This window comes from Hyaena hyaena, unplaced genomic scaffold (genome assembly GCF_003009895.1).
Source record: "Hyaena hyaena isolate Hyena2069 unplaced genomic scaffold, ASM300989v1 scaffold_476, whole genome shotgun sequence".
NCBI lineage: Eukaryota > Metazoa > Chordata > Mammalia > Carnivora > Hyaenidae > Hyaena > Hyaena hyaena.
In genome coordinates, this window is record NW_024081111.1 from 20,684 (window position 1) to 33,130 (window position 12,447).

Below are 12,447 nucleotides of genomic sequence, written 5' to 3' on the forward strand. Positions count from 1 at the left end.
AAAATAGTTTTTTTAATTACAAAAGAAATTACTATATTATGAAGGTATGAAGTAGGAAAGGACTAACATTTGCTGATCAGACAGTGTGCTTTAAAGCTATGACTATATAAAAATAAGTGGACATTGTTTCATGGATCATACCATGCCCTGATAATCCGAGTAACACTAGGATTCTATCATATGTAAAACATGACACTGATCTGCATTAAATTTTCTCTTGGGGCACCTTGGTGGCTCAGTCAGTTAAGCGTCTGATTTTGGCTCAGGTCATGACCTCATGGTTCGTGGATTCGAGGCCTTTTGTCAGACTCTGTGCTGACAGCTCAGAGCCTGGAGCCTGCTTCAGATTCTGTGTCTCCCTCTCTCTCTGTCCCCCCCTTTTTCATGCTCTGCCTCCCTCTCTCTCAAAAGTAAACATTAAAAAAGTAACAAACAAGAATTTTCTCTTTAATTATGCAAAAAATTAATTTCATAATAATCTTTCATTTATTTCAAAAGACTTTCCCTCAAGTCCTATTATTTTTCCACTTCCCTCCCTCATGGTTTTGTAGCACTAGAGGAATATTGTGCCTTGGCTGTCCATAGCTGACTGTACCCCAGATCTGACCGCCTCTCTCCACTTCCACCCCTGCCCAGGCAATCATCATCTTTCCCCCATAACAACCTCCCAGCTGGCCTCTCTATTATCAGACTTCTTCCCCTGTAGTCTAACTTAAGATAAACAAAACTGATCCTTTCAAGGTGCAAGTCAGGTTATGTTACCCCAATGCTAAAAATCCTCCAATGGATTCTTAATGAGAGTAAAAGTCAGTTTTTACAGTAATCTTCACGACACTGCATCATCAGAGCACTACCAAATTTCTCTTTACTGTCTTTAACTTTATCTCATTCTGCTCTTATTTATGCCTTCGCTACTGGTGAGCATTTGGGTAATTTCTAGTTCCCTGCTTTATTTTTTTGCTGTAGATCATATCATCATCAGACATTGCATATATTTTGCATATTTGTGTATTATCTGTTTTTCCCCCACATCCACACCTATAATGTAAATTTTGTGAGATCAGAGATTTTCATCTTTTTCTTCACTGCTGTATCTTCAGCACCTAGAACAGTACTTGGCACCAGGTAGGTAGCTCAATAAGTATCTGTTAAATATATTCAAGACCCAGGTTGATAGTGCTTTACCCTGAGTCTCACAGGTAGTAAATGCTGGAAGTAAGTGACTTAAAACCTAAAATAAGACATTCAGTTGTTTGGTGAGGCTTAGGGTAGAGATCAAAACTGGTGGATATGGTGGTGGAATCAAGAGGCTGTGGCCTTTTGAATGCCTCTCTAACAGTAGAAATGTGTGTTGTTTTGCATCTGAAAGCCCTTGCAGCCTGTGACAGTTATTCCATTCTAAGCCCACAGACATTATGTGCACACTTCTTCCTATTTAGGGTAAATATTAGGTAACTTGATTTTATAGACCCACCTTCATCATTGCTCAGTTAGTTACCTTCCCACTGTGACACATTGCATTTCCTAAAGATGGCCGTAACAATATCTCCCTCCCATCCCACATTTTGTTCATACATTGTGATGGTGATGCTTTCCCATCAGTAGGTGAATCTATGTTCTTTAGCCTTGAACCTGAACAGGCCCTTTATCCCAGTAGAAGCAGTACTATGTGACTTCCAAGGCCAAGCTCTGAAAGTAGATATAGTTTCCATGGCTTTTCTTTAGCATACTTGCCTTTGGAGCACTGAGCTGCCGCAGAAGTATGAGGCTGCCAGGATGTGAAGATTCAAAGCCTGATGAGGTGGCCAAATGTAGTGTTCTTGGAAATAACCCTATTAAGGTCATAGCTAATAGTATTAATTACCAGATATATGGGATAAGATACTTAAAGATGATTTCTGACCAACCCCTGCCCCCCACCCCCACCATTGAGTTACCCCTAAGCTTCTGAGTCTTGTCAGAAGAGGCCCCGGTCATCATGGCATAGAAAAAAAGCCATCCCTTGTACCCTGTCCTAAATTCCTGACCCACAAAAAGTGTGAAAGCTAATAAAATGATTGTTGTTTTGAACAATCTTTTCTGGACCTCTGTATTTTGAAGTGATTTGTTACACTATGGTAGCTGTGTGCCTCTTGGGGAAGCTGTCTCTTTGTTGAGAATCAGTCTTAGCATCCATCACTTCTAAAGAAAAGCCTTTATTTGTGAGTGAGAAAGTTTTTAGAAAAAGGCAAAGTATGAACAATTTTCAATTATTGATTGTAACAGGAAAGCAAAGCAGGAGCATTTGAAATCTATAGCTGTCCTAAAAATCTTCACTCTTTAATTGGAACCATGTCCCTTAACAAAACTCATACCAAAGCTCCTGATTGTCTGAATCTTCAATTCATTTATCAGATTTTCTCCTTATCCACTTGGTGGTGGAGATGCAGACAAGTAATAAATTGGCCAAAAGGCAGATAGTAGAAGAAAATAATGAGAAGCAACCTGCAGAATCCACTTACTGAGTATCCTTCCTGAATAACAGAGCTATAGCTCTACAAATAGAGGCATTCTCAGCTAAGATGACAGACTGTGGATTTCTAATAATGTCTTAAAGAATTCTTTGAAAGAGTCATTCATTAAAACACTGTTTCTGGATTTTTTTTGTCTTCTGTAGTCTAAAATGACCACCCTGCCCCCACTGCCCATGACACGCCCAAAACTTACATCTTTAGCCAGACAGAAGCTGCCATGTTTCCCCAGCACTGTTCCAAGGTACGTGACCCTGGTTTTCATTTCTTTCCCTACAGAATGAATTTCTTGCAGTAAGAAATGTCAATAACACATCTCAGAAAACAAAATTGTTTAAAGACAAAAGTAGTTTGCTGTTTCAAAAGGGTCAATGAACTTCATCCAAATATTAAGAATTTATTTACTTAGCAAGCTAGTACTCATTTGATTGTTTTATTTCCTATTTTAATTATATCATGATCCTATAAAACGTTGGAGATATATTGGCTTTTTAAAATGTGGATGGAGAATTGAAAGTAGAGGCTTTAGGATGGAAAGGTAGATAGCTTCTAATCCACAAGGTCCTGAGTGCTGATTTCTGTTTTGGAGGGAAGAGAACACAGTCTTATTACTAGGGTAAGTAGGCAGGCAAGATTTAGGGAATGAAATGATCCTAGGGCCTGAAAATGCTGCAACACATGAACGGCTGTTGAGTTCCTGGAGCTACCGCCCAGAAACTTGAGGACAGAGAACAATGTATCCTGTCATAAGTATTAATGCGAATTTAGAAATTGTTAATTAGAAATTGTCATTTATGACTTTATAGAGGTATAGCGATGCAGCTATTATTTATCATATAAATAATTTGCATATGTAGTTTTGATTATCTACTTCATATGCCACCTTTTCACTTCCTGCAAGGCATAATGATCAAAGTATTATGAGACTACTTTCTTTTGAAAAGGGTCATACTTTAGTATTTCTGGGAAAGACCAAAGTCCCTGGACCAAAATAAATGCATACAGCTAAACTAACATAAAAGTTCCCTGATAATAGCAAATCAAATTTTCTGAAAAGAAAATGTTTTGATGCATGCATAATTCAGGATATACATCTATTCGTATTTTCAATTTTATTTGTGAATAATATGGATTATTTACAAAGTCTGACAAAGCTTGTTCTTCCTGTCTTTTATAATACTTGGGATTCCATTTCTATTTAACACCAGCCCAATCTCACATCCCTAAAATAAGTTTTTTAAAGAAAACTATTTCTTGTATTCATTTTATTGAAGAAAAACTATTTTTTCATAACCATTTAAGGCAAAGTTTTGTATCAACATTTTCCATCAGCTTCTGAATAAAACAGATACTTGTTTAGGCCTGTACTCCCACTGCTATGTTAATAGTGTGCTTGTTTTTAATGCTGAAGGGAGTGTGAAGAATAAATATACTACAACTATAATATATTTCTCAGTAAAATCTTAAAATCAGTTTTTTATAATAATTTGAATTTATGTGTGATTAGAAAAAAACCCCACTCAAGCAACATTTCAGAATAAAATTTGGTGATGTTTGGAACAAATTAATTTTATACATTTGTATCAAATAGGTGTTCTTAGTTCAAAATCCTGTGCGAGACAGAATATGACTTATGTGTTAGAAGGTTACAGTGTGAAGCAATGTGAATAAAATGGAAGAGCTTATAAGATTTGAGGAGAGAACTCCATTTATTTAAGAATGCTGATTCTTTTAATGTGTTAGTATTTTATTTGTTTGGACACTGAGTTTAATATTCTTCCCTATTTCCTTCCATTCAAGAAAGTGAAAATTTAGAAATTATTAATCAACAACCTAAGTCTATAGCTATTGTAGAACATTTATTATATATGGTATTAAACCTTAAGTATTTCTCTTCTCCCAGTGACATTTTATATGTTTGGGAGCTTTTCAACTTGATAAAGCAGGGCTTTATTATTTCTTTCCATTTCATTTAGATCCCAGTTGATCAAAGAAAAAGATAACATAGATCATTATCTGAAGGTGAATTTCAAAGGATTGTCAAAAGAGGAGGTTGCTGCGTAAGTATAACCTCTTAAAGATACTTTAATATAAAGTTTGTTTCTTTTGTCTTGATTCTTTATTGAAATTTCAATTTTCTTGTGCAGTACTTTTTCATTGAAACATGGCATTTAAAAATTAAAGCTCATATTAAATAGTGATAAGTCATGTCTATTGATCTTACACATATCAAAGTCTTTAATTTTATGGCTTTCAAAATTCTCATATTTACCAAGATATTATACTATCACATTTGCAATATTTTAGTTAAGTCTGTGCCATTAATTGCTTATTAACTTCCATTTTAATATGTATTGCCTCCATGGGGGGAAAAAGCTTTTAGAGAAAGATCATATCTTTTTTACCTAGCAATTTAAAACAAAATTCCTTGCCAATATATGTTTCTCCCCGCCACCAAAACTTACAAAAAGAATGAATGGATGGTAACTTATTGGCTACTTTTTAAATAAATCTAAATTGTCTAGATTTATTTTATCAATGAACAATATGAGCTTTGCCATTTTATCACTAGTTAGAAACTAATTTATGGTTTGAATAAAAATAGTATAAAAATCTGTGTCGGTTAGTGAGAAATGAATAAAAACTCATAATAATAGCTAAACAGGTTTAGTACTTCTTATCTTAGACTTGGTGACTATGTTATCAGCAGATCATTAGATACAAGCACTGAACAATAGAAGTATTTTATTGCACATGCATCTTATGAAGCTCATTAAGTGATTCAATTAAAATATTTTATACAATAAATGCTTTTGTTTATTTTATTTTTTTACTTTTATTTTTTTATTATAGTTTATTGTCAAGTTGGTTTCCATATAACACCCAGTGCTCATCACAAGTGCCCTCCTCCATGTACAATAAATGCTTTTGAAGCATCCTCTCTACTAGTATTGTCTAGTGCTATGGAATTCCACTGAAAGTGCTTCCTCAGTATTTTTGGTATAGATTTTCAGAGTCTAAAATTCCAAGTCCCTCAATATGTTTCATTTGATTAGATACTATCTTTGTCAATTTGCGTATAACATGGAAAAATGGAATAGTTCCTTCTGTCAGTAGCTACTTTATAGAGTGACAAAATTTTACAGTGCCTGTAATCACTGTCTTCCTTGGAACACTACTGACTGCCATATGTGGTATCTGGGACCTTTGGTTAAATGCTCTTCTGATTATTGATTTATTAACTTTCCATGGTAACCTGCTGGATAAAATTAAAGATTAATATTGTCTGATTATATTTCTTTAAAAAAAGTATATATGAGTGATATTTTCATTCTTATTTAAATATAATGAAATCTAAATATCTGCAATTGGCTTAACAATTAGGAATTAAATTTGGAATTAAACTTATGCTTCACATATTTTAACAAGCTAGAAATCCATATGCAGCACTTAAAATCTGCTCACTGTTCGATCTGCACTGAAGAAACCTTTGACCTAAAAGTGCAAAACAGGCTTTGCTGATGAGTGTTCTCTTAATGTTTTTTTCATTAAGGATATTATCAAAATGATTTTAAATCCATAATATGCTACAGAAAACAAATAGCACCAGGTAATTCTCAATCCTTACAATTGCATTCTCCTTAAAGTTTTCTGTACCTGAATACTTTCTTAGACAAAAGCTAAGATAGTGAATGCAAACCTTAATAGGAAGATAGCTTGTACTTAGTTTCCTCTTTTGATTGATATATATTCTAGGCTTTGCCACATACAAACTAATTGAATAGAGTGTAAAGGAGAACGTTGATGAATAATTTCAGCATCTCCCAGCAATACTCAGCAGGTGCCATAGGAATTATGCATATTCTGTTAACCAAGGAATTGCTACATAAAACTTTTTATTAGTCTTTTAACTCTAAAAAGATAAATTGGTCAGCAAACCTTTAAGTGCCTACTTTATATCTAATATTGGGTTTTTCACAGGGGGAAAGACAATGATATTATAAAATATTTGGCCCCATCCTTGTCTCTGTTTGAAAGAATAAGATTTACAAACAGGAAACAAATATGGAATGAATGAGGTGCAGCCTCGAGGTCTAGAGGAAATCGGGATGAAACCTACCAAGGAAGACAGATTTTGAGTTTGGCTTTCTGTTTGATAACATTATAAAGTGACCACACTAGTACATCACAGATCCTCAGTATAAAAGGGGGAGAAACTGATGAATCAAATTTTCAATCAGACAAAGGTAATATCTAAGATATACCTTTAAATCTTGATATGTACTCCTTTATTATTCTTTATGCACATACGTATATATATATATATATATATATAGCTATATATGCACATACATATATATATATAGAGAGAGAGAGAGGGATAGATATATGTATCTTTGGCTAAGATCAAGTGTATAAAGATGGTTATATACATTTTCATCATATAATTGATGTACATATCCCATAATATGTATGTTCTCCCTGTCCTAAAATAATGAATGCCTCATCATCTAACCCAAAAAACTCATACTCTGTGACTTTCCTTCTATCATAACTGGTGGAAAGTTTCTATTCTTTTTTTTTTTTTTTTAATTTTTAATGTTTATTTATTTTAGAGAGAGAGACAGAGTGTGAGCATGGGAGGGGCAGAGAGGGAGAGAAAGGGAGACACAGAACCCAAAACAGGCTCCAGGCTCTGAGCCGTCTGTCAGCACAGAGCCCGACATGGGGCTCAAACCCAAGAACCGTGAGATCATGACCCGAGCCGAAGTTGGATGCTTAACGGACTGAGCCACCCAGGTGCCATGGAAAGTTCCTATTCTTGTCTAAGGGTGATACCTCTACTTGTGCTCTGAATACCATCCCCTCTTACTTGTTCCAAGACTTTCTCCTGCAATTAAACACATTTTTCTCCTACACCACCATTTTCTCCCTCTCCACTGGATCAATCTCACTAGCATTCATATTTACTTTAGTGTTTCCCTTGACACCCCCCTCCAGGTTCTGTTCCATTGTTCTCTACCCTTCATAGCAACCAGAAGCACTGTCTCGGTATTTGCACACATTCTTTGCATCAATTGAAGCTAACCAAATACATTTCCAGCCCCAGAAGTCACAGAAATCTCTCTGTTTAGAGTGACCATTGACCTTCATTTTTACAACATATAATGATGATGTTTCTGGACTCAACTTGCTTGATGTCTTCACAGCATCTGATAGACTTGAACGCTCTGCCATTGGTTACTGTGTGCTTGTGCCTTCCAGGATGCCATGTGCCTGACTGTGCCACCTTAGTCTTTCCTGGCTGGCATTGTCTTTTCAAATCTCAGTGGTGGGTTGTCCTAGGGCTAAATCCTAGGCCCTGTATTCCAACTACACTCTCCTTGCATCCAGTCTTAAAGTTTGAAGTATTGTAATACCCTGATGACTATCACATTTATAAATTCATCCCTGAGCTTGCCACTGGGTGCAAAATTTTTTTAAATATCCATTGATTTATTTTGAGACAGTGTGAACAGGGGAGGAGCAGAGAGAGAGAGAGAGAGAGAGAGAGAGAGAGAATTCCAAGCAGGCTTTGCACTGTCAGCCCAGAGCCTCATGAGGAGCTTGGTCTCATAAACCATGAGATCATGACCTGAGCCGAAATCAAGAGTTAGACACTTAACCAACTGAGCCACCAGGAGCCCCAAGCTCCAAACTTTTATATCCAGCTGCCTCCTCTCCATATCTACTTGTATTTTTAATGGACATTCTAAGGTTAATATGGCCACAAACAACTCCTGATTTACCCCTGCTTTCCCTCAACTCCCCCACCAAATATTCCCCCACAGTGTTTCCCAAACTCAATAAATGGCACTAAGGCAGCCTTCAGTTTCACCCTGACTTCACCACCTTACCCCTTCTAATCCATCTCTATGTCCTATCAGATTAAACTCCAAAATACATCCTGTATTCATCTACTTCTCTTCATTGCATAGCCACCATCATCCCTTGCCGTGATCACTAGAATAGTCCAAACTGCTCTTCACATAGCCTCTCTAACTCTGCCAAAATTCAGCTTCCAGAGTCATCTTTTGAAAAAATTAGATTATGATATTCATTTGCTTAAAACCCCCTGAGAGCTTCCCATTGCTCTTATGATAAACTGTAAGGTTTACTGTGGTTTGGACTTTGCTGTGTATGATCTGGATTTTACCAACCTCTCTGACTTTATCTCCCCTTCTCCCCACCACTTGTTCTTCTCATTGTGACCTTATTGATGACACTGTTTCTTATTATATAGGTTGTCACCTTGAATGTGATCCCTTCAGTCTTCCACTTCCTGACCTCAAATTCTAGTAGCCCTCACCCCCACCTATACTTATTCTCAGCCAAATCATCTTGTCCTATTTCAGCTATAATCTGGTCCCCTTCTTGCATTGGGAGTCTGTATTTTGACTGTCTTCGTCCCCAGCAGAATGGATCTGCACAGGCGTAGAAGCAAGTATCTGGTGGTCTGGCACGTGGCCAGAAGTTAACAACTGCAAGTTAAATGAATGAATGAACAAAATGTTACATAAACACCATGAAATACATATCCTGTTAAGAATATTCTTTGCTTGCAGTATTTTCAGGTCAGTGTTGTCTGTTAACTGGTTTGAATATTGAATCAAAGAAGTTTAACTCCTCAAAAGTGTCTTCTATATACACAAGTAGGAGTATAAAATTTAAATGAGTAATTGAGCCAGACAGGCTAGATTAGTTCCTGGAATGCCCAGATCCAGTTGGTGGGGGATCATTTTGCTTGGGAATAGGTAAGGTAGTCCAAAAGCAAAGGGCTTCTGGGTTTTTTTTAATCATCCGCATTTACAGAATTTCAGTATGCTTCATTACTTTTTAAGTGACTGGATTATTTCCGTGCCTAATAGGTAAATTTTTTCCCCACATTTTGTACTCACGTACAATATAATTAACACTGACAATTTGACGGTCTTAGATAAATCTGCAGATAGTTCATTGATAATATTTGACTCACCTTTAACAACTAAAGATCCTGTTGTGGTTTTGTGCCTTGCTTTTTTCTCTGTATTATATTGTAAGAATACTGTATTTTTAAAAAAGATCGAAAGTATCACTTATTATATATCATAATTGCTTTGAGTAGCTAAGTAATGAAAATATCATTTGTAGATTCAAATAAAAAATTTAGGGGGGGCAGTTTTTACAGCTTCAGTGATGTATATGAGAATACAAATAAACAAAATCATCAAGGGACAGAGAGTGCTAATCTTTCTTCTTCAGATACCACGTCTTATTATGTGGAAGAATAGATGTAGTTCAAATAGAGATGTGTGCATCTCTAAGATACTGCTTTCTTTCAGAACATGTCTCAGCATTATCAGCTGAAGCTCAGTAAGCATCACTTTGTCAGCACAGTGGCAATTAGAATTGGCAGTTACCATACTCAACGAGTTTGGGTTGTAAAGAGACAAAGAACTGCTTATTTCAATGTCTTTTAAAGCCTTTCACCCTTTCCTCATTTTGAATTGTATTATATTTAATGCAGTTAAGGTAGTATTAAGTATAAATTATATAAAATATACAAATATAATTTATATAGTTTATATAAATTATATAAATTAGCATTTTCCCAGTGTTAAGTTTTCATCTTGAGTTTATCTCAAAATTGTCTTCCAAAGATGCTTTTATGAACCACAGATATTCTTGTTTTAAGCAAATGTAGCACCTGAATTTGTACAATGGCCAGGTTATCAAAATATACGTGACAGAGTGAAGTTTATTCAGGATATAGTTCATATTAACCTCATGGGAATTTAGACTACTTCAGTGTGCTTTTAAAAACTCTGCTTCATTTATCTTGTTTACTTTTAAATAATTTTGTAAAATCATTTCATTTTCCCTTCAAAACATTTTACTCTTTTGTAAAGTAACAAGTTAAATTCTGTATGGAGTTTTGCAGATTAACTTTCTGAAAAGGGCAGTTGCCAAATAAGTGGCTCTCTGACTGACAGGAGCAGTTGGGAAAGAGAGAGAAAGGAAGCTGCCCTTCTTTCCTTCTAGGTAGTGGACTGGGTTTTAAGGTCTCTTGATTCAAGAAAGAGAGACAGGGTTTTGGTGTTCTGAAGTGAAGGGGCAATTAGTCCTTACCTTATCATGAATATAAAGAAATTAAACAATGGCAGAGGATACTGATAGGAACAGAGGAGGGGTAACTTTTGTTGGTTTGTTTAAATTCTAGTAGTCTTCCACAGCATATCCCTAGGATGTTAAACTAGGAAACAAAAGACTCTTATGACCATAATTTTTTAAAAAGATATTGGTATTAATAAAATTTAAAATTTTGGAATTTAAGGGGTGCCTCGGTGGCTTAGTCGGTTAAGCATCCGACTTTTGCTTAGGTCATGATCTCGCGGTTCGTGGGTTCGAGCCCCGCGTTGGGCTCTGTGCTGACTGCCAGCTCAGAGCCTGGAGCCTGTTTCAGTCTGTGACTCCCTCTCTCTCTGACCCTCCCCTGCTCACACTGTCTCTCTCTCTCCTAGAAATAAATAAAAATATTTATTAAAAAAATTTTTTTCAAATTTAAGAAATGTAGTTGGAAAGAACTTTTTTTTCCTTAAATAGTTTATTGTCAAGTTGGTTTACATATAACACCCAGTGCTCATCCCAACAAGTGCCCCCCTCCATGTCCATCACACCCCCCCTTCCCCTGTTCTCCACCCCCATCAACCCTCAGTTTGTTCTCAACATTCAAGAGTCTCTCATGGTTTGCCTCCCTCCCCCTGTCCAACTATTTTTCCCCTTCTTCTCCCGCATCGTCCTCCATTAACTTCCTCCTAATCCACCTATATGTGCAAATGTATGGTATTTGTCCTTCTCTGCCTGACTTATTTCATTCAGCATAACACCCTCAAGTTCCATCCATGTTGCTACAAATGGCCAGATTTCATTCTTTCTCATTGCCATTTAGTCATCCATTGTATAGATAAACCACATCTTCTTGATCCATTCGTCCATTGATGGACACTTAGGCTCTTTCCAAGTTTTGGCTATTGTGGAGAGTGCTGCTATGAACATTGGGTCCATGTGCCCCTATGCATCAGCACTCCTGAATCCCTTGGGTAAATTCCTAGCAGTGCTACTGCTGGGTCATAGGGGAGTTATATTGTTAACTTTTGAGGAACCTCCACACTGTTTTTCAAAGGGGTTGCACCAGCTTACATTCCCACCAGCAGTATAGGAGGGTGCCTGTTTCTCCACATCCTCGCCAGCATCTGGAATCTCCTGATTTGTCCACTTTAGCCACTTTGACTGGTATGAGGTGACATCTCAGTGTGGTTTTGATTTGTATTTCCCTGGTGAGGAGGGACACTGAGCATCGTTTCATATCTGTTGGCCATCTGGATGTCCTCTTTGGAGAAGTGTCTATTCATGTCTTCTGCCCATTTCTTCACTGGATTATTTGTTTTTCGGGTGTGGAGTTTGATGAGTTCCTTATAGATATTGGATACTAGCCCTTTATCTGATATGTCATTTGCAACTATCTTTTCCCGTTCCATCAGTTGCCTATTAGTTTTATTGTTTGTTTCCTTTGCCATGCAGAAGTTTTTTTATCTTGATGAGGTCCCAGCAGTTCATTTTTGCTCTTGATTCCCTTGCCTTTGGGGATGTGTCAAGTAAGAAATTGCTGCGGTTGAGGTCAAGGAGGTTGTTTCCTGCTTTCTCTTCTAGGGTTTTGATGGTTTCCTGTCTCACATTCAGGTCCTTTATCCATTTTGAGTTTATTTTTGTGTATAGTATGAGAAAATGATCTAGTTTCTTTCTTCTGTGGAAAGAACTTTTAAAAATATTGTTCCAGGGGCACGTGGGTGGCTCAGTTGGTTAAGCATCTGACTCTTGGTTTTGGCTCAGGTTATGATCTCATGGTTCATGAGTTTGA

At 36.6% G+C, this 12,447-nt stretch overlaps 1 protein-coding gene across 4 annotated transcripts in view; it reads left to right on the plus strand.

The window, feature by feature from the left end:
- Window positions 1–12,447, plus strand: part of TTC29 (tetratricopeptide repeat domain 29) — a 240,545-nt gene that overhangs the window by 3,414 nt on the left and 224,684 nt on the right. For all 4 annotated transcript variants that reach the window (XM_039254293.1, XM_039254292.1, XM_039254295.1 and 1 more), the window contains 2 exons: window positions 2,657–2,754; window positions 4,487–4,570. In XM_039254293.1, coding sequence (XP_039110224.1) covers window positions 2,663–2,754; window positions 4,487–4,570 — 176 coding nt within the window. In that variant the 5' untranslated portion in view covers window positions 2,657–2,662. The remainder of the gene's footprint in view (window positions 1–2,656; window positions 2,755–4,486; window positions 4,571–12,447) is intronic.